Source organism: Phasianus colchicus, chromosome Z (assembly GCF_987193195.1).
Source record: "Phasianus colchicus chromosome Z, bPhaCol1.hap1.1, whole genome shotgun sequence".
NCBI lineage: Eukaryota > Metazoa > Chordata > Aves > Galliformes > Phasianidae > Phasianus > Phasianus colchicus.
The window spans coordinates 16,250,334-16,277,133 of NC_143476.1; the positions used below are offsets into that span (position 1 = coordinate 16,250,334).

The window sequence follows — 26,800 nt, forward strand, 5'->3', positions numbered from 1 at the left end:
GCTAACGTAGAACAAGATGTTATGACTCATTTGAACAATTCTTTGTTCTCTCTTGCAAGCATTGGTGATGAAATTTTCAAACATGCTTGGGTTTACCCCCTCAGAATGCAAGCCTGTTGCAAGTCTGAGCTTAATACAAGTTGGATTATGTAGTTTTTGCAGTGCTATGTGCTGTGAATGAAATCCTCCATGCTGGGAAAATAGGAGACTAAGGTAGGTGAGGATAGGATGAGGGGCAGGACTCTGGCTCAGGACTGCCTGCACAGCACAGGATATGACAGGATATGAAAGACATTGCTGGGGAGGGCTGTGGAGGTAGTGGCAACTAGCATGGTTGGCTGAAGACAGCCAACGTCTTGCCATAGATGTGGGGAACTGCCTGCTGCTGCAAATGGGATGGTTCTGCTCAGCATTTTGCCTCATCTGGATTGCCTGTTTCTGCAGGAACTGCAGCCGTGGGAATGGTAACTGAGCTGTGTGGAGAGAATAAATGAACAAGCATTTATATTCTTTCTCAGCCAAGAAATTAAAGTAAAATGCATGAAAATAAAAGGTTTTTACACATTAATCTCTGACTAGAAATAAGGCAGTCTTTAATTTCAGCTAAATCAGGTGTGAAACCTGTGCTTTTCAGGGACAGCAGCTAGTGCTTAGCTACCACAGGAGCAAAACTTTCTGAAGACTCCAGCAGAGTATCTAAGCTGACTGGAGAACTGCCTGCCAAGAAGGCTGGCTGAATCCTGAATTGTGTGGAGAATTGATTAACTTTGACCAGTATCATCACAGGATCACAAAATATCAGGGATTGGAAGGGACCCTGAAAGATCATCTAATCCAATCTCCGAAGTTCTGTGTTATTTTAGTGTCTTTGATTGCTTCCAGGAGTGTGTGTTGTTATTGTAACATGTCTGACTGCTCCAGTTTTGCCTCTGGATTACTGTCTTTTAGGTCTGCCAATAAAATGAATTGTTGAAGTGGTTTGATTCTTGATGAAGGATGATTCTTGCCTTATGTTGTTCTTAAAACCAAGTTCAGTTTGTCGTTAAGGAATCTGTTAATAAAACCATTGTGTTGCTGTGCTTTCTTCAACATCTTAAAAGTGTTTAGGGATTATCTGTTTATCTTTGTTATGCCTTTCCCTAAATTATTTTCTCTTTTGTGGGTAATTAAGTCTCACACTAGATGCTGAAGCTGCATCTGATTCTAGTTGCTTGTAGGATGCATTGCAACAGAAGTTAACATTGCCATTGCTGTCTTAGATGTGGTCAGTCATCTGAATTTGTGTTGACTTTGCCTGTGTGACTGAGCACAGATACTCACCAAATGCACCTGCTGAAAAAGATGTGTCTTCCTTGTCATTTTGTGACTGAAAGTTCACTAGCAAAGCTTCTCAGTGTGGACTTTTTTTGTCCTTATAGTTAAAATCTGTCATTTTATTTTTGAAATTATTTATTCCTAGGCTAAAAAGTAAAACAATACAAACAATATTTCACAGTCTCCACTTCCTGCTTCATCTCTCTGGTGTTTTTATTACAATTTAGAGGATTAAAGAGGTTGCAGATTGGTTTGTGAAATCTACTATGAATTGGTTACTGGCATTGCATCTTTCAACTGTATTTGTCTAGCAGTTAACCAAAACCTAATTATGAGTTAGTTCCATATTTTCATGTGGAATTTATGACTATAGCAGTGAAAGGCTCGAACTGATTCTGAAGATTGGTCAGTCTGTAATTATTCTTGTCTTCCTAGCCTGTTAGTTGTGTTGGCTGCCAGGCAAAGCAACAAGTAAGAGGCTTTCAGGTGGAGGTGAACTCACTATATTTCATTATGAACAGTAGAATGCTGTATGTAGTATTGTCCCCAACACTGTTTGCTAATGCTGGAATAGATCTTCCAGTTAATTACGAGTCAAGAAAACAGTGGTGTTATTTCAATTCAGGGTATAGGATTGCTCCTACTTCTATCAAAAACAATATAAACGAAAACACATGCAATGTAATCTGCTTTACAAACAGCAGTAACAGAATAGCTAATTATGCATGGCTGCAAGTCTTAAGGACAATTTAGCTTCCTGATCTTGACTGTCAAATTATGTGTGACAGGCCCATATTTGAAGGAAGTGTATGATTTTAGAACTGACATATGTCATGGGATTAGAATTTTGATCGGAGTAAAGCAATTTGCAAGAAAAAAAGAACATCATATGATGCGAGTACTCTTGAGTGTTTTTCTTGTTGTTGCTTACTATATATTTTCTATCTGTGCATCTGCCGCTACCTGAAGATATTTACAGAATGCTTGCTTAAATGTGTACCAGAGCAAAATAGTTCTGCATACCTGAAATTTTGATGAGAGGCACAGGGAACTGCCTCCTGTTTTTAGAAAAAGCTGACAATGCACGAATGCCACTGCACATAGCTGACAACAGCAGAGCACCTTTGTGAAAAGGCTGTGTAAATTCTTTCCCACAGAAGTCAACGAAAGGGTCGGTTGTCCTGGGCTACGTATTTCGTCACTTAAACCTAGTGGAGATAGATTACTTTGGACTGCGCTACTGTGACCGAAATCATCAAACGGTGAGTAAAAGACAAGACAAATGGGATTTTCCGTTTGTAAAATTTACCGTTTGTGATGTGTGCCTACAGACCTTTAGATTGTATTTTCACTGACTTTCGCTTGTTTCCTGGTTTAGTTTTCCAGTAGTCATTTCTTTTTATTTATTTGCACTGGAATGGCCATTAATATGAATAGAATCATACGCTAAATTCTGCATGAGAACATTGGAAACAAAAGGAAGAAAGCATAAGTAGTATAAATTGCAATATGAAAGTAGGATTATTATATTTTGTTTCAGTGCTTTGCGCTGAATGAGCGCTTAGAAGGTGATGCTTCCCTGGTTCTGAGTTCTCTGTGAGATGGATCATCAGCAGCTTGCTCTTGCTTTGGCTGTGGCTGTTGTGCCTAGGAGGGAGGATCTCCAAGCACGTCATGGATTGATTCACTTGGGCTTATTGCTGAGCAGCTGTTTTGGAGTGTAGCCCTTTGCCATGGATGTATAATATCCAAACATGTCCTTTGTGTTTGCCAGTGGAGCCCCAGAAGTTAAGAAATTGATCATGACCTCGGGACTCTCCTTGGGTTGGCTGTGTCCTCAAGCCCGTACTCTGGGGAAGGAGTTCCTCTTGAGAAAGACCCAGCAGGCATGGAGAACTTTTTTCAGCAGGAGATTATGATTCTCAGTAGGCAAGAAAATTGAAACTAATCTGGAGTGTTTTGGCCAAAGCAGGCTGTGGCATGGGGCAGTGCCACCTGGTATCACCTCCAAAAATGGCTTGCAAAGCATTTCAGCAGAGTTGTTGAACTGACTAAATTATTTGCCATTTTCTTCACTTCAGGTGAAGTAGAAATGTAGAAACTGAAGCCAGTATAGTATTAGGAAAGGAATACTGAATGCAGCTGTACTTGATAAATCTTTATTTCTGTGCCACAGCCAAGATGTTTGTAAATTCAGTTCCTTGATAAGCTTGTAGCTACATTTCATTCAGTGGGAAAAAGTCAGACTGAGCTGTGAACCTGTAGGTGTTTTTGATTTCCTGAGGAAATTAAGGTATGGTTATAGAGCAGATAGCTTTTTTTTAAAAAAAAAAAAAAAGAGTTTTTTTTTGCTCTCTAAAGTGCTTTGTTTTTTTCTTGCAGAGACAAATAAAATAGAAATGGCTATTCCTGGGATCATTTCCAGAGGCATGCATACTGTATATTTAATGTTGTTCAGAGTATTATGAAAATCAGAGAAGATTACATCTCTTCTGTGAAAGATTTAATTTTAGGATGCGTCTAGCTAATAGAACAGCTAATTTGATTGTGTGAAATCAGTGCATTTTGTATTATAATAGTGTGCATGAGCTGTAGGGCATAACCCTTTAACTCAGCTTCTTCAAATAAAAATAGAGCCTTTTTTTTGCCATTTTCTCTTACATCTTACATGCTGTAACAGTATAAACCCAACAGTAGCTTTGTCCTGATTTTCTGGCCAGCTCCCCATCAGGAAACTGGCATGCTTCTTGGTTTCCCCAGGGATTATAGAATCCTAGAATCATCTAGGTTAGAAAAGACCTTCCAAGATCTTCAAGTTCAGCCATCAACCTGACCTACTAAGTGCCATCATTCTTCAGTAACACATTAATACATCTCTCATATACCTCCAGTGATGAGTACTTCACCACATCCCTGGGAGCCCGTTTCAGAGCTTGACCATAGGGTTCGTGAAGAAAGTCTTAATATCCAATCCAGCCCATCCATGGTGCAACTTGAGACCATTTCTTCTTGTCCTATCATTTGTCACCTGAGGAGAGAAACCAACACTCTCTTAGCTGCAGGATCCTTTCAGGTAGTTCAGGTAGACAGTGATGAGATCTCCGGTCAGTTTATTCTTCTCCAGGAGAGAGAACAAGTAGAAACAGAAGAAACAACCCCAGCTCCCTCTGTAACTCCTTATATGTCTTTTATTTTTCTAATCTTGTCACCAGCTTCATTGCTATTCTCTGAGCATGCTTGAGCAACTCAATCTCCTTGTAGCAAGGGGCCAAAAACAGAACCAACATTTGAGAGCTCTGTGCTCCTCTGCCCACAAGTTTTCTTTGCAGGGGAGTCCTAGATGTGTGGGAGACTGGTGATCACGTTAGCTTTGTTCTGACACAAAGCTAGGAAGCTTCCAGGATGCACAATTGGAGATGGCAGCCGTGATCCTTGGCAGGGAATGTATCTGCCTACCACGTAGGTGCTAGCTTAGTGACTTGCTGAGGTTGTGCTGCAGGCTTTGCAACTGGGTTGTGTTAAGGCAAATCCTATAAGAGTGCCTATTGCTCTTGATTGTCTGTATATGGGTAATTAAAACTTGGAGTTTTTTGTCTGGGAAGTCCATAAATGAGTAAATGTAATCAGTTTTACATGCCTTATGATGGTTGTTGCTAGCTTGTTATTTTTAGTGAAATCTCAGTTGTGTTTTGTTGTTGTTCTTGTTGTTCTTTGTGATACTAAATATTTAACTGAATGATGGATGAATTGGAGTGAACAAAGCTATGAATTTTAAAGAACATAACCCAGTTACAAAACATATATTTATTTGTTTTATTAAGGGTTTGAAATTACTTATTTGGTCATTTTCCCCATTATTTTAGCACACTTCTGCACTTCCAGGTGGTCTTTTAAGTGCTGTGTTTGTGAGCTACTTCTTAGGTGGGTGGTATCATAATTATGTTAGTAGTACCAGGGGCTCTAATGAGGGAACAAGGTTTTGCTGTGCTGTGTAATGTAAGAATGCATGACACAAAAATGACTATCCCTGAACAGTTAACAAACTAATTAGCAAGTGAGAAAATAGGTGATGGCAAAAAAACTGATTGATGGAACTGGATGACTCTAGAAGGGTCATGAGCAGTGGATATAGCATAAGTTGGATGACACTGTTGCTAGGGTTCACACATTTCTCTTTATTGACATTCTAGGCTCCCCTAAACTTTTCATGTTAAGAGGATGGTATATAATTTGCAAAATAAATGCATGAATGTTTGGAATTGCCGGAATACTTTATCCAAGAAATGCCTAAGCTGTATCTACTTGTGCTCTGAATAAGAAAGAACTATCGTGTAACAATTATTTAATATGTATTATTCAGTAATTTATTTTAAATCGTGTAAAACTGTGTCAGAACGAACAGATGGGTTGAGCTAATGCTGTGGGTTGTTGGTAGCATTTCCTAACCTCTTCTGCTACTGCCTTTGTGGCATTTCCCAGTGCGCCTCAGGGCAGGTAGTTGGGCCAATTACTGCTTTGGCAGGAGGCCACTATTTCCTTGAGGCACTTAGAAGAGAATGGAAATGGCAATTTTTACATATATCTCAGGAAAAGCTGAGCAGTGTTTGATGAAATAAAGGGTACGTTTGAATCCCCAAACCATTCCCTTGTCAAATCACAAAAGGATGTGGAAAAGTCATGCTTCCAGAGCTTCTTTCACAGAAAAAAAAGATTTTATATTTACCTTAATGCAGAAAAGTAGGCGTCCACAAACATTTTAAATGCCTGTTGATAGTATTTTGTTTTCTTCTAGAAGGCTGGCTGCAATTTATGGTCTGACATTCATCAGACTGCCAGCATCCAGCCCTGGCTGAACTCCCGCACTGAAGCCTCTTAACCCAAAGCTGCAATGCAAATACCTTTCTTTCATTCTCTAATCTGAGCTGTTATATTCACAGTGTAGAGGATACTAACATTCTCGTATGTCTTCAAGCAGAGAAATACAAATACAGAAAGCAGGAACACTGTGTTAATTCAGCATCATATCCGAGCTGATTTCCCTTGCCCCAATTAATTGAGTGCGGTGTAATGCTAACCTGTCTTTCTGCTCCAACATGAGATAGCAGTGCTGTATGTTTGTACCAGTGTTGTAGGTGTCTATTGTAGATGTATTTTATTTGTAGCTCTGAAACTGACCTTTCTGCTGTGAGCTGCGTGCTGCAGTCAGACCAGCTGAGGCAAAGCTGAGCACAGCCATAAACTCATCCCTGCTGTGCCACCTCACAAACTGAGGGGTTTCCAGATCCATCCTGCATGATTAATAAAATAATTATAAATAAAATAAAGAAAGTAATTGCAGTATGCTTTGGCTGCCAAGCTGTTATTTCAGATTGGGAAGGATAACAGTGAACAGACGATAGGAAGAAAGCACACAATTTTAATAAAACATGGTTTTACAATTGAAAATGCCTGCTTTGTGGGACGTTACTGACACATCATGTGGTCTATATTTTGATCTCAAGAGCTTAGCAAAGCAGGTGTACTGTGACTAGCTCACTGTGGTTTTGTGTGGATTTGACATACGGCCATAAAGTTGGTACGCTGAATTTTACAGAAAGGAGGAGACTAGGGCTTGGAAATAGGGGCTGCATAGCAGTTAAAAGAAAATGGAAACTGATAATACTGATTAGAAAGTAACAATTGTAGAAGATGCATAGTGGGTTGAAACAATCCAGACAAAGCTGGTGGTTAGCTGAGCTGAAGGCAGTTGTGCTAAAAGAGTTTTTAAAGTGCAGCAGGATCAATGTGGAACTCGCACTGGTATTGATCTAATACTAAGCATAGCCAGTATCATTTCAGTTTCTAATAAAAAAGACAAGTGTTCCACACTTTGTATTTTGTATGTAGGAAATGCCTAACGAGTTACAAATTTTGTTTTACATAAGGGAGCACTTTTGGTTTTCAGACTTATTAGTGAGGTTACCCAGATGTCTTCAGTTTACCAACTTGTGGTTACATGCACAGAACATTTGCAGAAAAAAATGATGAAATAATTCTGATTGCTAGTGTTGCCTTAAATTATGGAACAATCTTGATCATTTCAGATTATAATGAAAAAGATCTGGTTTTGTGATTTGTTTTTTGTTTAAAATGTGAACCAAAATGACTGTCATGTGTGACATAAGTACAGCTTGCTAAGAAACTAATTAAGACAGTGCAGGATTTAGTCTGAAGTAGATAAATTTATCTCCACCAGACATTTCATTGATTGATACCACAGCAAACATTTCAGCCTAGTTAATATTTTGTTCCAGGCATATTGGTGGAATTTGACCTGGCTTTAACCCTCTGCAGAGGGTTCAAGAAATAAAGACTCTGGATTCATGAAAAAATGTTTGCACCCATTTAAAGAGGGCTAATTATGAAATACTGCATTGTGCATGGATACAGTACTCTTCAGACCTTTTCTCAGTTTGGAATCTTTGTTTGGAGGCCAGATCTGTAGAAAGTACAAATGACAGTGTAGACCGTGTATTCTTAGATATACTGTGCTTTTTTAAATACATCTTTTTTTTTTTGCAACATTTCTACCTTAAAATTCAAAGTATTTTTTTCTTTGATATCATTGTATATTTATCATCAATCTTAGTAAATAATAATTTCTTGCGGTACATTGATAGTGTTTTTTGAAAATAACAATTAGTAAATTAGTAGCCATCAATTTAGTAAATGGGTAGTTTCATTGGTTTGAAATTTAATATTTAAAAATATTACTTTTTCCCAATTTTTTTTTTTTTTTTCGGTAAACATTGAATTCTCCTTTCAGGTGCACAGAATGCATTACCTGCAACTGGATGGGTAAATGCTGGAGCCTCCACCTATTTGCAGTACTTGGGGGGCTGTTTGTAAGTCAGATAACAGATAACCTATCAGTTCAGGAGAGATACAGTGGTAAATTGCTGCAAAGTGTAAGCTATCTGCTAAAAAGACAAAAAAAAAAAAAACAAAAAAAGGCTTCAGATTGAAGCTAGTTTGGCATTCACAAATGTGGAATTTGTTGTCAACTTCTGTGCAAGTGTGTTGTTTTTTTTTTTTTAATCCATTTCTCTTTGCACTTCAAAACATGAGCTTTAAACTGTGCCTAGCACTTCTTGTGTGTATATGCAGATCTTTAATGTGTATGTAATACACATTATTATGTATGCATGCATATGTAAAGTACTCTGTTATAGGGGTTTTGGTTTTTTAAATGTTTTCATCCTTATTGTCTAATATGGGCTTAGAAAATGCCTTTTCATTACCCCTGAAATTCCATTCATCTTTGGCTTAGAAATGAAAAGTTAGAAATCTGCATCTTCCCACCACCATTCAGGAAAATGTTGGCAGCCTTTAAAATAATGGGTAGCTACGCAGCGATTCTAAGTATGGCTTTCTGGCATTACCAGAGATACAAGAAGACAGATTTGATTCTTCCCTCTTCCCCACTGCTTTCTGTTCTAGCAGTAAGCTCATTTGAGTTGAGCTGCTTAACCTCACCTATGCAGCACATGGATCTAGAAGGCCATAGCTTCCTCACAAGAGCTTTTTTTGCTTAAAAAGCTGCTGATTCTGTGCTTCTGAAGCCAGCTGATTCTGTGCTTCCCTAGCGTGGGTAGCAGCAACCTATCTCATTGTGATGAGGGGTCAAGATGCAGTCCTCCTGCTGAGTTAGTCTGGAGGAAGGAAAGGATGTGATTGACAAAATGAGCTACCAGATTTGTTTCCTCTCTGCTCTTCAGATTCCCTCTGCATCTGAATTTTGAGGATTCCCTCTGAATTCCATAACAAAGAATATAATTCATGTTGCAGGTAAAGTGCATCATGGTGAGAATTAAGATATCTAATTAAGATGCAGCTTTGAATTGGCTGCATTTCCTGCTCATGTCCATACAGTCCATACAGACATCAGTTGTGTAGCTGAATTCTGTCTTACCACAGCCAATGTGCCAGATGGGTACAAGAGACAATGGAGTTCAGATTATGGGGACAACCAGAAATCTGTAACTGTTCTGTGCTTTACTTGGAATCTTGAGAGATCATCTGTAAATGCAGTTTTTTTTTTTTCGTAAATGACCTATCTATGCAAGTAAAGCTAAACTACAAAGATATCTGTAAGACAGTGCATCTTGAATCTGGTTTTGGTTCACTTATGGAATACTTTTAATGAAGGAGTCTCTGTCATATTTTTATCTGATTTTGAAACAGGACAGTTTTAGCCTTGCAACTTAATGTAAGGTTGTCAGTGATAAGCAGGCTAGCTTTACAATGTATTTTTCATACTGTGATGACAGTTTTGGGAAGAGGTTGTTCTGTGGTCAGAATGTGCACTGCAGACCTCTTTTGTATTTTTTTCTATCTGCTGACTTTGAAATCTCTTTATCAGCCTATTGTGCTGGCTTAATTTCTGATAAGTATTTGATAATTTCTGATAAGTATTTTCAATACGATATTTGAGCAAGTGTGACAAGTTTTTCTTTCTGTCCCACATTCTTTTGAGATTAAGAAGGATTCTGTTGGAATAGTTGGTGGATGTAGTCAATACATGTATTGAGTATTTTTCCCTTCAAAATTTTGAACATTTGAAGTGTTTGCTTCTCAAGCCAAATCTTTGTGAAACTGTCACTGTTGACTGCTGAGCAAATGTGTAGGGATTAGAATTGAATGCAGGATCTCCCTCATTTTTGAAGTAACACCCTAATCATTTTATTTTGAAATTCAGCTCGATTAATGAGTGGGTGATGGTTTTTATGGTTTTAGTTTATGGTGGTTCTTTAGAAACATACCTGGATTTGTAATGGCAACATTTTTTCCATTAGGCCAAGAACAAAGCATACAGCTGTTTTTGTAACAGATAGACGAACAGCTAGTGGAAGTAGTTTGTGCACTTAGTTGCTTAGAATTTTCGGCTCAAATCCTTTGTAACATTTTTCCTTGTCCTCCTTGTGTTACTCCTTTTTAAAGATAAATTCTATAGTCCAAAGAGTTCTCTGTGTAGAAAAAGAAGTTTTTGTTTAATCATTTAATTCTTATTCTCTTGTTAGATCAGGGTGCAGTAACGAGTTGCTTGTAAAAAAAAAATAAAATCTCCTGTAATTTGCTTTTCTAATAGCTGTATTCTGCAGCCTTTCTGTTTCTGGTATTTCAGAGAGTATGCCAGTCCTTGCTGGTCCAGAAAATTTGTGTAAGGGAAGAGGAAAGAAAAAAGTGATGACAAGAATAGTCTTGTCTTCTGCACTTTCTTCCAGTAACTGAATCATAGAAATGCCAAGCTAGGAAATAAATAGGTCATTACAAGAGCAGAATGTTCATCATGCTGGCACCATGTAAAGCTACAAGAAACCTGCAGATACTCTGCCATACTGCTACAGCAAGGATTTTTGATAAAGTTGAGTCAGAGTAATCACTGAGAAATTACATTTCTGTTGCTCAAATGGTGTAGGAACCCTTATAACAGTTCATCCCTCTGTGACATGCTGAACGTACCTTGATAGTCTCCAATGCAGCTGCTGTAAGCCTTCCAGTGATCCCCTTCACCTGCTACTGGAAGCCTTTTCTAAACATGAAAACTAATTTTTCCTTGCTTCTAGTCAAGCTTATATCTTCACATCCTATGGACTTGAAGAAAAATTGATTACGACATTGTTACAGTACTTTCTTAGTAGTTGCAGGAGTGCTGTTACGACTGTCATTTCCGCTACAATCCTTAGTTTTTCAGAAATCAAACATAGCATTTCCTTTCTTTCCATGTAGGTTTTATCTTACATGCATTGCTTTTGCTGTTATTTCAGAATTATTCTGCTTAGGTTTATCCCGTACAAAGAAAATGGCAAAGTTGTGAGTAAGCATACTAGCTGCAGTAGATAAGGTAGACAACAAAATTATGCTGTGTGATATTTCCATAGAGCCAGCTTGGTCAGGAGCCTGAGATGTGGTGCTTTTTAATGTAAGATTTCCTTTCAGAAAGACTGCTACCCCGCAGAGAAGATGCGTAGCATGAGGCTTGTACAGACAGATGTGTTTCTTTTATCAGAAATGACTCTGATGGTCATTTTAATGACAGATTTGTCATTAACAGGCTGAAGTGTGTCAGACAGGCATTCTGTAAGCTTCTGTAAACTTTCACATTCTTGCAATCTTGGCTGAGTTTCTATATCCTGATGAGAAGATAAATCATCTTGCACTGCTTTTCCAGGGAAAAATATCAATATATTAATAAAAGTAGAATTGCAATAATTCTGTATTAATTTTATGTGCTGAGTGACTAATTTTCCTTATTATTATCTGTCTTACAGTACTGGTTGGATCCTGCAAAGACCCTTGCTGAGCATAAAGAATTGATAAACAGTATGTATTTAATCTGAACTTAAAGAAGTTATCTGAAGTTGAAGTAACAGAAGCAATATTCTAGGCAATATATAGTCTATACAACATTTGTATTCTAGACTCACAGATCGGTAGTTCTTGAGATATTTTATTACTACAGTTTGTAGTTACATCAAAATTCCACACATAAATTATGCATGCTGTCATTTAACAATAATTAGTATAACTAATGATGTCCAAAGATTTCTTTGTGATAAATTTTACTGTAGAATATAATAAATGGTACCATTTGTCATTTGCATAGTTAATTTTGTAGTAGCTCTATGCCTCTACCATACCATACCTTAAAAAACCCCATTTTTTTTCTTCTGAAAATGAAAACAACTGCCTCTTGCTGATAATATAGTATCTACCCCTGCTGCCACTATTTAGTAAGCCCATATTTAGGATCTGGCAATTGTATTGTAATTAATTAATATAAGACTTTTATTTTAACAAGAAATTGGAGGACTTTATTTAAAAAAAAAAAAAGTGAAAGTGGAGCATGCATAGTGGAAAGTGGAGAATAAATGTGGCTGTAAGAGTGTCAGTGCTGAGATAACTGTCTTTCTGAAGAGTAACATTTTCAAACGTGAATTGGAAAATCTTTTCCAAATGTATGCCAACTGAAGTAGCACATAATTTAGATGCCTCCATATGATGTTTGAAAGTATAGAAGTGATACGTAGTAATATTACTTATGTCATGAAATCACATTTCATGCAGAATTAACATTTTTCAAACCGTCTTCATGTACAAAAAAGTATCTGAATATCAAATTTGAGCAGTAAGAAAGTCTTGGAGAAATAGTGAGTTAGCAAATAAGTCTAAACTTAAATTTTCAAATTATGCATAGGCAGACAGTATAAGAATAAATAAACAGTAGACTGGAAAAATAATAATAAAAATACTTAAACTTTTTTTTTTCCCCTCATGGGTAATGGGTGTAGTTTTCTAAAGGTAGCTAAGTGTTTTTTTGTGGCTTTAAGTTTTGTGAAATACAAAGATAAACTGATTAACAGCCATTTTGTCATCAACTACTAACAATTCACAATAACTGTAAATTCATAACAACCAATTTTTACACCCATTTCTTTTTCCTGCAGCTGGACCACCATACACTCTGTATTTTGGCATTAAATTCTATGCAGAGGACCCATGTAAACTTAAAGAAGAAATAACAAGGTAGAGTATTCAGATGAAAATATGGCTTTGTTGTTTTTTCAGGGTTGCAATGTGTTCAGATGCATACTGCAGTCTGACAGGGTTGCTTTTTGTGTAATCATTAGAACATCTTTCCTTGAATATGTCGTAAGTCTCTTTCTATACTAGCCTCACAGTGGTCAGTATGGGCAGCTGTTTGAAAGATGAGGATGAAAATCTGCTCTTTGGTACATCAAAAAACAGAAGGGCCTCGTGTGCTTTAAAAATAAATAAATAATGTATTGACAAATCTGTATGTGCATTGTGCTGTAGTGAAGTTTAGAGTTTAGTTGGATATCTGAATACAAATACAGGGAATATTCTTCTGTATTCTTATAGTTTAAATTCCAGAATTAGTTTTCAAGGAGATCTCTCTCAGTTTTTATAAAATATGTGAAGGAACCTGAAGAGATGCATGCTTTTGATTCTTTTAGCTAAGCTTCGCCTCTACAAAATATGATGCAGTAATGCATACATGCAGACACACATTTGCCTGAATTCTCATGCAGGATTTTCTGTTTGTCTTTTTTGTGAAAGGTCTTAGAAAACTAGTCTCAGGTTCAAAAATGATTTAGTTAGGTGGACAAAATTAGTGTGCTGACTTGGATTAATATTTCTTTTTATGTCCTAGGTGCATAGAATCATAGAATTGTTCAGGTTGGAAAAGACCTTAAAGATCATTGAGTCCAACTCTAACTCTAACAACCCTCTGCTAAATCATGTCCCTGAGCACCACATCCAAACAGGTTTTAAACACATCCAGGGATGGATGATGACTCAACCACCTCCCCGGGGAGCCTATTCCAGTGCTTAACAACCCTTTCTGTGAAAGAAGTTTTTCCTGATATCCAACCTAAACCTCCCCTGGTGCAACTTGAGGCTACTTCCCCTTGTCCTGTCACCTGTCACCAGTGAGAAGAGACCAGCCCTGCTCTTGCTACAATCACCTTTCAGGTATTGGAAGAGAGCAATAAGGTCTTCTCTCAGCCTTCTTTTCCCCAGACTGAAGCCCCAGTTCCTTCCGTCTCTCCTCATAGGACATATTCTCCAAGCCCTTCACAAGCCTTGCTGCCCTTCTTCAGACCTGCTCCAGCACCTCAATGTCCTTTCTGTACTGAGGTGCCCAAAACTGAACACAGTCCTCAAGGTGAGGCCTTACTGGTGCCGAGTACAGATGCAGGATGATTTCCTTAGTCCTGGTCACCACACCATTCCTGATACAAGCCAGGATGCCAGTGGCCTTCTTTGCCACCTGGGCACACTGCTGGCTCATATTCAGCCAACTGTCCATCAGTGCACCAAGGTCCCTTTCTGTCAGGCAGCTTTCCACTCCACTCCCCCACAAGACCTTCTTTATTAACAAAGAGCAGGTCCAGGATTTTGCTTCCCCTCATTGACTCCTTCACCAGCTGTGTCAGGAAGTTATCTCCCACACACTCTACAAACCTCCAGGATTGTTCCCTATCGGCTGTATTACAAACCCAGCAGATGTCTGGGAAGTTGAAGTCCCCTGTAGGAACCAAGGGGAGAGACCTTGAGACCTCACCCAACTGTCTATAAAGTGTCTTGTTTACCTCTTCATCCTGGTTGCATGGCCTGTAGCAGATTCCCATGGTAATATCAGTGTTATTGGTCTTCGCTTTTGTTCTGACCAACAGGCTCTCAACTCTGTCATCACCATCATTATTTTTCTATACATTCACATTCTTTCTTGAAAAGAGGGCTACACCACCACCTTTCCTGCCTTGCCTATCTCTTTTGAAAAGTTGGTAGCCATCCATCACAGCACTCCAGCTGAATCATTCCACCATGTTTCCGTGATGGTGATTATATCACAGCTTTCTGACTGCACAATGGCCTGCAGCTCCTCCTGTTTATTACCAGTGCTGCGTGCATTAGTGTAAAGGTGCCTGAGCTGGGCCTTCTTTTGAGTGTCAGTAGTCCTAGTACCCTCATGATGATACTCAGGTGTTTCCACAGCCACCAACATCACACCAACCCTCAAGTTCTTCCTATAAAAGGGCGAGTCGTCCTTCTCCTTCACCAAGACACAAGACTGTGGGATCTTATTAGCACATCCCTCTCCTTCAAGCACCAGGTCGTTACACAGGGGCTCCGTTTTAGTGACCCCAGTTACACCCCCACCCTCCTCCATACCTAGTTTAAAGCTCCATCAATGAACCTTCCCACCTCCAGTCTTAAGACCCCTTTCCACTGGTGGGAGAAGCTACTCCAGCAGGCCTGATCTTGTGCAAACAGAGCATAGGTCAAAAACCTCAAACCCCTACCAGGCATACCAGGCTCAGGTATTAATCCGTTGGTCCATCGTATTTAGTCCTTCATCATTCCCTATAACTGGATGGATAGAAGAGAACACAATTTGTGTTCCTGAACTCTTGACCTATCTCCCCAAGTCTCTGAAGTCCTTTTTCATGGCCTTTAGCAAAGTTCTTCCGATATCGTTGCTGCCTACCTGAAACAGCAATAGGGGATAGTAATCTGAGGGCCAAACTAGGGAAGGGAGTTTCTTCCTTATGTCTTTAACTCGGGTTCCAAGGAGGGACCCTCCTGTATAGAGGGTCTGATCTACATATTGGTTCTTCTGCTCCTTTCAGCAGAGAGTCAGCAATGACAACGACCTGTTGTTTTTTCTATGCTGATGATGTTTTAATGCTAAGTGAGGTCTGGTTAGACTTTGGTAACCACCAACTAGGGAGAACTATCATCACCACCATTGTCCAGCTGTCCCTGCAGAGCACTGAAGCTGTTCTGCAGGGGCAGCTGGGGAGGCAGGGAAATCTTTGGGAGGGTGCACCTGCATCGCTGAGCAGGGGCCTTTTGACACTGCTCCGTGCCCCTTATTTCTTCATTGCTGATGTTAGGGGTGAGGAGAGAACAGTAGGTTCACTGTAGCAGGAACACTGTCTGCCTGCTGGTTCTTCTCTGTTACCTGTTTGCAAGGCAGCAGGGGGTGATGTGCTCCATGTGGACCCTCAGCTAGCTGCCAAGATCTCAGGGCTGATAAGAACTGGTAGCACCAATCTCCCTCTCACATTCCTTTACCCGCCTTAGCTTCTCTACCTCCTCGTTCAGGTCAGCCACAAGGCTAAGTCATTGAGTTGGTCGCATCATATGACACAGGAGAACTCATTAGAATACATGGGTTTTACTTTTTCTTAATCAAAGGTGGCAGTTCTTGCAGCGTGGACTAAATTATTTTCTTGTATCAGGATGAGATTTTTTTTTTTTTTCCACAATGCAACTATAGGAACAGAATTCTCCCATACAACAGAACTGATACTAGTTTGGTAAAAACAGATACTTCACAGCTCAAACAGGAAGAGCTGGCTGCAGTGTGAATCTCCCCTACCTTGAAAGTTTGGTGTCATTTTTCTGTGCTTTTCCCCACTTTCAACCCTTCTTGCAGGGGAAGAAAGATGGCCCTGGAGACACAGAATCTGTTACAGTTGTTACTTGAAGTGTGTCTGGATTTCTGACTGTAAATTGACAGGATAAATTTTCAAAAACTGTTTTTGTTTTCCTTGTCATAATATTAGTCAGTGATTTGCATTGCTAATCGGATGTGCAAATCCAGTCAAGAAATGTTTTGGTGTAACTGACAAGCTTCCATTCGTGTCTGCAGTGTTTGGTCATGAAAATCGCGCCTGAGAAGGCATAGAGAGAGGATTTAAGAAAGTAGGACATTTGTGTTTGTACTCTTCAACAAAATATTCTGAAAAACAGCCAAATACCATCAAAATTTCAGAATATTTATCTCCTTAGATTTCTAAATATTGGAAAGAAGGCATGCCTTTTCAGGAAAAAAAAATAGAATAAAAGCACACTGTTTACTTAGGAGGGATTAAAGACTTTTTTTTTTTTTTTTTTTTTTGGTGATAGTAATTTTCTGCCTCAGTGTGTAATTCCAGTGATGTGCTAACCGTGTTTCTTTGGAGTGCACGTCTGCTATTTTAATGGATATGAGAGTGGAGTCTGTAGTTACTAGATGGTAATGATCTGTGACATTACATGATTACTATTTGCAAATAATAAAAAACTGTCAAATTTGTAATTACTTCCCAGCAAAACCTAATTCTGGCTTGTAGGCAAAAGCTAATGCAGAGGTGATTCCTATTAACATTTCCTGGATGAGTTTGCTGGAAAGAACTAGTGCTTCGGCATGATTATGCATATAAGACAAACTCGAGTCAAGTTTAGCAACAAGTTTGGACAGAAGGCTTGGTTCTGTGAGGAGTTTAGTAGCTTCAGTAGGAATTGAGTGGGAATTCACTTGATCTAAATCAGACAAGCAATAACATTTCTTGACTCTGATTGCTTTTTCTTTTTTTCTTTCTTTTTTTTTTTTTTTTCTTCTTCTTTAATTCTTCCTTATGATGAAAACACAGGACTATAGATATTTATATAAAAGACATCAGTAGCATCTGTTTTGTACTGTAGAGCTGCAGAAGTGCTAACAGAAAGATGAGTGCAGATGAGAAATACATTTAATGTTAAAAGGACGTTACGTGCTCCCAGTCATTGTCGTCCTCCTAGCCATCATTGTCAGTCATGGAGTGATAATTTGTCTAGATGGGACTGCTGAGCCTTAGCTGTAGGAAGTGCTGAGGTATTCCTTAGAGAGGAATCACTGAGTGAGGAATCACTTTTGTTGTCTACTGATATTTCCAAAAACTGTGCAGAACTGAGGGCCTTAGAGGTGGTGACTATTCACTGTTCTTTTCATTAGTGAACATTCCTACTGTAATGCGTGGCACAGCACAAGCTGTGGGGGATAATTAGCTGGAAAGAAACTAGTATCCCTGCATGGAAATTCAGCTGGGCTGATGAAGTCCAGTACTTTTGATTGGATCGTAAATGACTTGTGAATCACTATCACATGATCTCCAGACTGCAAACTTCCCTGAAATAAGGAGATAGCTGCTCTTTGAACTTACAGAGGATTCCTAAGGGCTTTCATAAGTAACCTATGCTAATACAAAGTAAATTTGTTGCACTTTAGCTAAATGTAGATAATTCAGTGAGGAAGCCGGATGCAGGTAGGGATGACTGTTTTTTACTTGAGAAGTTAGATTTTCAGCATTGCTTTTGTATGAATTTGCTGCAAGATACTCATTTAAGATGATGTCACACTCTCTGTAAAGCTACTGAGGTAAAAACAGACAAAACACTAATGGTGTTTAAAAGAATATGTTGACGTGTTTTCTTCTTCAGTGCTTTTCCTCTTTTTTTTTTTTTTCATATGGTTTCCGTGTAAATCCAGCATTTGAATAACAGGAGAATGTATAGCAGTATTTGTATTTGGCTTGGCAAATGCAGATACTTCTGTTAAGATGACTTATGATAGTCTGGGGAAAAGGAGGCTGAGGGGGGACCTTATTACTTTCTTTCAGAATCTGAAAGGTGCTTACAACGAGAGCAGGGTTGGTCTCTTCTCACTGGTGACAGGTGACAGGGTGAGGGGAAATGGCCTCAAGTTGCACCAGGGGAGGTTTAGGTTGGATATCAGGAAAAACTTCTTCACAGAAAGGGTTGTTAAGCACTGGAATAGGGTCCCCAGGGAGGTGGTTGAGTCACCATTCCTGGATGTGTTTAAAACCTGTTTGGATGTGGTGCTCAGGGATGTGATTTCGCAGAGGGTTATTAGAGTAGTATGGTTATATTGTGGTTGGATTCAATGATCTTTAAGATCTTTTCCAACAGTTCTATGATTCTCTGATGACTGGGTTGATGTGTACAAAATAGGCACATACATGGCTGAAGAAGCAGTGTGCAAGGTGTTTGGTTTGCATTAAGTAATGGCAGAAACTAAAATTACTCTATCTACTTAAATACCAACAGTTTAAAATATTGTTAAAAAGCTTTGGTACTGCCTTCACTTCTCAGTCCTGCTGTTGATTTGGAATGTGAAGTGGCTTCACTTTGATGTGCTTCCTCAAGTGTAGAAGCAGATCATAATTTTGAAAGTCACGTTTCAGCCCTGTAATCCCTATTGCAAAGAAAGGAGTCCCTGCCATGGTTTTATGATTTTTGATTATCGGCATTCCACATCACAACATCGTGTAGTGCACTGGGAGTTAAACAGTTAATGCTCCAGATCCGGGCACCTGTCTGGAAGAGAAGAACTACTGCATTCCCCAGGTGACTGTTCGCTGTTCTGTTATCATTTCTGCTCAGAGGGAACACATTGCTAGGCCTTGGTAGGTCATCTGACATCCCTCTTTTTGATCATCAGTCTCCCCTCGCTGCTGCTCGCCCCGACTGCCCATCTCACCTCAGCGTTGTGGGGAGGCCTTCAGTTCTCAGATGCTCTTTCTCTCATTTTATTTGATTTAGTAGCTCAAATTCTAATTATACTGTATTATATTGTATTATAGTGTGTTATCTTGCGTTCCGTTTCCATATTTAGCAAATTAGTTTGTTTCTCCTCAGATCGTTGCTGCTGTTTTTAATTATTTTGGGGTCCCCTGTTTCCCTTTTCTGGAGGCGTGGATCTGTGGATCCCTCTGCCCCACCAGCCACAGAACTGGGCAGAACCAGCCTGTAAACTGTTGATTTTCTTATCTTCCACCCTTTATTCTACATCACTATATCATGCTTAATATATACAAACTAAAAGCAATAATTAGTAAGCATTAAACACACGCGCACACACATAAATATATATACATGGAATTACTGACTGCACTCCCCCAACATCAAATTCCCTTTGACATTGAACATCCCCATTTTTCTGCATCACCCACCAAGTGGGCCCAGGTCCCTGAGCAAAAACAGTTCCACGGAGAGGCTTGCCCTTCCCAGAAGCTGGAAAGACCCAAACTGCTTTTCCCATCATGTTCTTTACATGTACTGCTGAGACCTTATCTCCTTTGGCAGTTTGTAGGGAACTGGCAGGACCATCGCAATTGATTGATCCTCGAGTGTTGACCAGCCAGGTGGTTTCTGCCAAATGCTTCTCCCTGTGCTTAAATGTTCTGCCACCCATTGCTTTCAACATGGTTTTTAACAACCGTTGTATTGTTCAATTTTACCAGAGGCTGGTGCATGGTAGGGGATATGATAAATCCATCCAGTGCCATGATCTTTGGCTCAAGTATTTACAAGAGAATTTTTGAAATGAGTCCCATTATTTGACTCAATTCTTTCTGGAGTGCCATGTCACCACAGGACTTGTTTCTCGAAACCCAATATTGTGCTTTGGGCAGTAGCATGGGATTCTGCATATGTTTCAGGCCACCCAGTGGTTGCCTCTACCATGGTAAGCACACACTGCGAGATCATGGCAAGGTGATATAATCCCCGTATTCATACTTTTGCCATCACCCCTTCCCCCAGAAAGGCTTCATCCTCGTGGTTTGTTTAATTATGGCACATGTATCACAGTCATGAATAACCTGTGTAATAGCATCCATAGTTAACTCCACCCCTTGGTCTCTAGCCCGATGGCTAATGGTATGTTGCATCTCTTCCTTGATGGCCCGAGGTCTCATGGGCCCACCAAACTAGAAATAATTCACTCTTCTGTTGCCAGTCCAAGTCTATTTGAGCCTTCAACCTTTATTGTAGCAGCTCAAATTATCTGATGGTTATTTTGTTGTTTTTCAGTAGCCCAACTTTTGGGCACATGAGCATCTACATGATGCACTCTTACAACCATATTCTTTATTTGGACAGCAATGTTTTTCCACACTTCAGCAGCCCAAATAGGTTTACCCTTCTGTTGCCAGTTGTTTTGTTCCTACTTCTGTAACCACTCCCATAAGGCATTTGCCACCATCCATGAGTCAATGTAAAGATAAAGCATCGGCCACCTCTTCCATTCAGCAGCATCTAAGGTCAGCTGGACAGCCTTTACTTCTGCAAACTGACTCAATTCTCCTTTCCCTTCAGTGGCCTCTGCAGTTTGTCATGTGGGGCTTCACACAGCAGCTTTCCATTTGCAATGCTTCCCCACAATATGACACAATCCATCAGTGAACAGGGCAAATTTCATTTTCTGGTAGTTCATTGTATGGTGGGGCCTCTTTAGCATGAGATACCTTTTCTGCTGGTGATGTTCCAAACTTTTTACCTTCAGGCCAGTCCATGATCACCTCTAGGATTCCCGGACGACTGAGGTTCCCCATCCACACTCGTTGCGTAATCAATGCAATCCACTTACTCCAAGTGGCATCAGTAGCATGATGGGTGGAGGGAACCTTTCCCTTGAACATAAAGCTCAGCACTGGCAGTCGAGGTGCCAGAAGGAGCTGTGTTTCAGTACCAATTACTTTGGAAGCTGCCTGAACCCCCTCATTCACGGCTAAGATCTCCTTTTCAGTTGGAGCTCAGCCCTTTTCTGGCCCCCTGTACGCTTGACTCCAGAATCCCAGGGGTCAGCCTTAGGTCTCTCCTGAGGCTCTTTGCCACAAACTCCAAGTGGGACCTTTCTCTCCAGCAGCAGTGTAGAGGATGTTCTTTACATCCTGTTCCATCCGTACTGGCCTCAGGGTCACAGCCTGGGCTATCTCTTCTTTAATCTGTTCAAAAGCCTGCTGCTGCTCAGGACCCCACACAGAATCATTCTTCTTCCATGTCACCTGATAGAGGGGGCTTACAGTGAGGCTGTAGTTTGGAACATCCATTCTCCAAAAGCGCACTACACCCAGAAAAGATTGTGTCTCTTTCTTATTAGTGGGCAGAGACATGGCAGTGATTTTGTTGATCACATTCATTGGGATGTGACAACATCCATCTTGCCACTTTTTACCTACGAACTGAATTATGTGGATAGGTCCTTTCACTTTGCTTCACTTAATAGCAAAACCAGCATACAGAAGGATCTGGATTATTTGTTCTCCTTTCTCAAAAACTTCTCTTACTGTATCACCCCACACAACGATATCATCAATGTATTGCAGGTGCTCAGGAGCACCACCCTGTTCCAGTGCAGCTTTGATCAACCCATGGCAAATGTTGGGTTCTGTTTCCACTCCTGGGACAAACGGTTCCATGTATACTGAATGCCCATCCAGGTGAAAACAAACTGTGGCCTGCATTCTGTGACCTAAGAATGGAAAAGAAAGCATTAGCAATGTCAGTGGTGGCATACCGTTTGGCTGCTTTTGATTCCAGTTCATATTGGAGTTCTAACACGTCTGGTACAGCAGTACTCAGTGGGGGTGACTTCATTCAGGCCACAGTAATCTACCATCAGCCTACCTATTCATATTTACACACTGGCCATATGGAATTGTTAAAAGGTGAGTGAGCTTTGCTTATCACTCCCTGACTCTCTAGTTGACAAATCAATTTATGAATGGGGAGCAAGGCATCCTTATTGGTGTGGTACTGCTGTTTGTGTACCGTTCTTGTAGGCATCGGTACCTGTTGCTTTTTCACTCGTAGCAACAGCACAACAGACAGATCTTTTGACAGGCCAGGCAAAACAGACAGCTGCTTAACACCTTCTGTGTCAACAGCAGCTATTCCAAAGGCCCATCTATACCATTTGGGTACCCTTCTGAGCTAATCAATACCAAGTATACAGGGAGCCCCTGGGGCTGTCACAGTGGAATGTTTTTGCCAGTCTTTAGCTGTGAGGCTGATTTCAGCCTCCAACATAGTCAGCTCTTGGGAACCCCCAGTCACCCTATGAATATAAATTGATTCTGTCCCTTGGTGGCTCGAAGGCATTAGAGTGCACTGTGCATCAGTGTCCACCAGTGCCTTACGCTTCTGTGGTTTGGATGTGCCAGGCCATCTAATCCACACAGTCCAATACACTCTATTATTTTTTCCCCACCCTGGCAGGGGCCAGGTCCCCTCTGTTTGTTACCTCCGTTGTTCTTACAGTATTTGCCAAGTCCTGCAGCAGCTGGAGCAGTACCTTTTTGGAGAAGTTCACCTTGGCGGTTGATCTGTCTTGTAATTCTTTTACCCGTTCTTAAAGTGCAGAAGTTGTATTTTTATGCCACTTCTTCACATCTTCCCCACGGTCACATAGGTAACGCCACAAGGTCTTACTGTTGTCACCTGCTCAAGCAGGAGGATGTCTTCTTTTGATAGCTGAGACATGGGATGATGCAGATTGAGAGGAAACCTAGTTGATCAGCCCCTCCAGTAGGCTGTTTTGGGAATCCTGATCCCTATGGATGTATGTGATACCACCATGGATTCATCAGCGTAATGCACAGTTTGTTCCATTCTGTCCACTTTTTCAGCTACTCTTCCAATGGATAAAACACAAGCTTGTAGAGGGGTAAAATGTAACTCAAAGTCTTGAAGTTTACTAATCAGTTCATTTATAAGGGGTCTTCCTTCTCCTTTGCCATACAATGCTGCAGATATACCTTTCTGGTGCAGTCTTTGTGAATATACGCCACATATTTGGTGTACACCTGACTCTCTCAGGATCATGCTCTTGGGCTGGATCATCAGGAACTAAGGTGGGGCTATGTAACATTTTCACCACAGCATATTCTCTCTAATAACAGATGCCTTTTTCCATGTCAGTCCATTTCTTTTTCTCAGGCATCAGATTGTCTTTGAACTGGTATTTTTCTTTTACAACTAGCAGGATATGCTTTCAGAGGGTGAAGGCCTGGTTCTGGCATGTACTAATACCTCTGTCAATGTCTGAGTCCCTAGCAATGCCACCCAGTTGGTGAGCTTCTCTACAACCTAGCCACAGGCTGTTCCAACACTGAAGTAATGAGGTGATGATAGGCTCATTTGAAGTCTTTTCTCAGACCTCAAATTTCATTCAGTAACGATAATGATGTCTTGCTCACCTCCTACTCTTCCAGGACTTCTTGTTGCCCTCCTGGGTGTTGGTGACTGCAATGTTCAGGGCTGCTCCCCTGGACTCGGGAGCACTTCCCCTGGATCTCCAAGCCACACTTCTTCTGGAGCTCTTTCCTCCTCTTCTCTTACAGTCTCTGCTTCCTCTAATTTCTCCTCCTCCTCTTTCTTCTGTTCTAAGTGAGTCAACATTCATTTCTTTTCCATCCTCATCCAGGGGCAGCTGACACTGATTCTGGTGCCTCCTGTGGTTGATCAGGTTGGTCAGTTCCGATGCTCTCACTCTCCAACTCTGCTTGGAGTTTGCCTCGCTCGATTATGAGGGTATTTAGTTCAGATTCGAGCATGACTCAATGAGCCTGAATTCTAATTCAATTTGGAGACTGAATTTTGCATGCTGGAAGGCATCTCGCTGAGTTCAGAGTACGTCCTGTTTGGACTTGAGGATGTTCCTCTCGGACTGGAGGGTGTCTTGTTTGGACCGGAGGGTGTCTTGAAATTGAGGGTTGTTGAGTTTGGATTGAAGGGAGTCTCTCTCTTTCGGAGGACGTCTCTCTCAGATTGGAGAGAGTCCTGCTTGGATTGGAGATTGTATCTCTCGGACCAGAGGGAGTCTCGCTCAGATTGGAGGTCTTTTCTCTTGACCAGGAGACTCTCGCTCAGCCTGGAGATTCTCCCTCTTGGCTTGGAGACTCTCCTGGAAACTCTCCTTTTCAGCTTGGGGACTCCCTCGCCCATTTTGTACTGTCTCCCTGAGACTCTCCCTTTCAACCCTGAGACACTCTCTTTCAGCACAGAGACTCTCTCTCTCAATTTCAGAAACCCTCTCCCTCTCCAGGATAGTATTAAATGAGGCCCAATAAGCATTAGCCAGGCCCCAAATCATTTGTATCTCCTCAGATCTGCCTGAGCCACAGTATCCCTGTCTCAAATATCTGGAGTAAAATTCCATGACACCAAGGATGTCCATCTCTGTAAGTTCTCTCCCAGGCCTCTCCACACTCCCTGCCACTCAGTAGTCCCTGGTTTTGAGGAAGGCTTCTTCAAAATATGATAAATACAAATACTGACTGAAATGATGAGTAGTACATTCAGGGAGATTAACAGCGTGATCACATGAGCATTCAAAAAAAGGATAAAGGATTCAAAGGAGAGACTGGGAGCCTGTTTAAAAACAAGTTCTATAGAATTAGAACTCCCTCTGGAGTTGCAGACCACATTGTATGCAGATACCAGGTCGGTATTTCCATCAGTGTTTTCAATCAATTGTATATACCTATAGCTCCAAAGAGCAAAGTGGCAAACTTAATTAAGGCCCAGCATGTTTTGAGCATTAAGAAAGAAAAATTGATGGCATGCAGTCCCTTGAAAAGCAGTTTTACAAGAAAAAGTTTTTTTTTTTTTTTTTTTTTTTGCTCTTTACAGAAGCAAGATAGCAGTGCTCAAAGTTTACAGATATCCCAGAATATTGGCAGTCCACCTGGACTTTCAAGGTCAAGTTTTCAGTGGGCACCTGCAAAAGAGAGAAACTTTTCCAATGAAACTCTCCGAGAGCAGAGAGAAATTGACTCTAAAAGCTAAGAAGCAGCTTTAATGCCCATGTCCTCCACCAAAAATGTCAGTGGTTTACAGGCTGGTTCTGCCCAGTTCTGTGGCTGGTGGGGCAGAGGGATCCACAGATCCATGTCTCCAGAAAAGGGAAACAGGGGACCCCAAAATAATTAAAAAACAGCAGCAATGATCTGAGGAGAAACAAACTAATTTGCTAAATATGGAAACGGAACGCAAGATAACACACTATAATACAATATAATACAGTATAATTAGAATTTGAGCTACTAAATCAAATAAAATGAGAGAAAGAGCATCTGAGAACTGAAGGCCTCCCCACAACGCTGAGGTGAGATGGGCAGTCAGGGCGAGCAGCAGCGAGGGGAGACTGATGATCAAAAAGAGGGATGTCAGATGACCTACCAAGGCCTAGCAATGTGTTCCCTCTGAGCAGAAATGATAACAGAACAGCGAACAGTCACCTGGGGAATGCAGTAGTTCTTCTCTTCCAGACAGGTGCCCGGATCTGGAGCATTAACTGTTTAACTCCCAGTGCACTACACGATGTTGTGATGTGGAATGCTGATAACCAACAATCATAAAACCATGACAGTCCTCTATGGTAACAAATACAGTGAGCTACTGATAGTGTGCCCTCACATTTTTTTCATGGGGGAATGAACTTTATGAGATCTGCTTCCTGCTGTAGGTTTGATATTCTGATAGTTGGAGGTGAAACCATTGAGTCAGCATTTCTTCCTTATGATGATCTGCTAATCAGGTCTGTCCTGTACATTTTTTCTACTTCTTAGCCCTCTTCCCCACTTCGTAACTTTTCTAATAAAGTCAGGAAGACTTCTTCCATACCTAGGTTCTTTCAATAGATTAATCTTAGTTGTGGTTTAAAAGTCAAAAGAAGAAAAGTGATTCAAACAGAAATACATGTAGTTATGCAATGTGTTATGTTGTCAGTAAATGGGAATATAAGGAAGCACTACTTGGTGCATCATACCCAATATTGAAATAATAGTTTTGTGTTCTTTCTTTGTTTTAGGTATCAGTTTTTCTTGCAAGTCAAGCAAGATATCTTACAGGGCCGCTTGCCTTGTCCAGTCAACACTGCTGCACAGCTGGGAGCGTATGTAATTCAGTGTAAGTTCTGCTGGGCAACTACAAGCTGCTGTATGTCACATCTTGTCTTTTGCACATAGATCGTTTTCCTTCTTTCATAGTCAAAGACTGCTTACTGTTAAAATGCAGAAAGTGGCACCTCTGGCAGAACTTACAGGATATGCAAGATATGGTTTTTATTCTGATTTTTTTCCTATTGGTGATGCTGAAGCTTTTGCTCTTGTAGTCAGCCTGTTGTTCTGTATTGCTTTAAAGAGATATTTTGAGAAATGCTCAACATTCCTACTGAGCATATAACTTTCTTGGTCTATAAACTATTAAAAGTAGAAAGAAACATGAGTTACATGATGTCTTTTTCTTTGGAGCTCTTGTAGCCTCCTTTTTGACTTCAGTGGTGATTGGATAGAAACCAAAAGGG

The 26,800-nt window shown here is 40.4% G+C and overlaps 1 protein-coding gene across 1 annotated transcript in view; it reads left to right on the forward strand.

Annotated features, from left to right (window-relative positions):
• EPB41L4A (erythrocyte membrane protein band 4.1 like 4A) overlaps window positions 1–26,800 on the forward strand; it is a 131,740-nt gene that overhangs the window by 42,780 nt on the left and 62,160 nt on the right. The window contains exons 2-5 of the mRNA XM_031609903.2: window positions 2,472–2,576; window positions 11,625–11,676; window positions 12,801–12,879; window positions 26,306–26,403. Of these exons, the coding sequence (XP_031465763.2) occupies window positions 2,472–2,576; window positions 11,625–11,676; window positions 12,801–12,879; window positions 26,306–26,403 (334 nt within the window). The remainder of the gene's footprint in view (window positions 1–2,471; window positions 2,577–11,624; window positions 11,677–12,800; window positions 12,880–26,305; window positions 26,404–26,800) is intronic.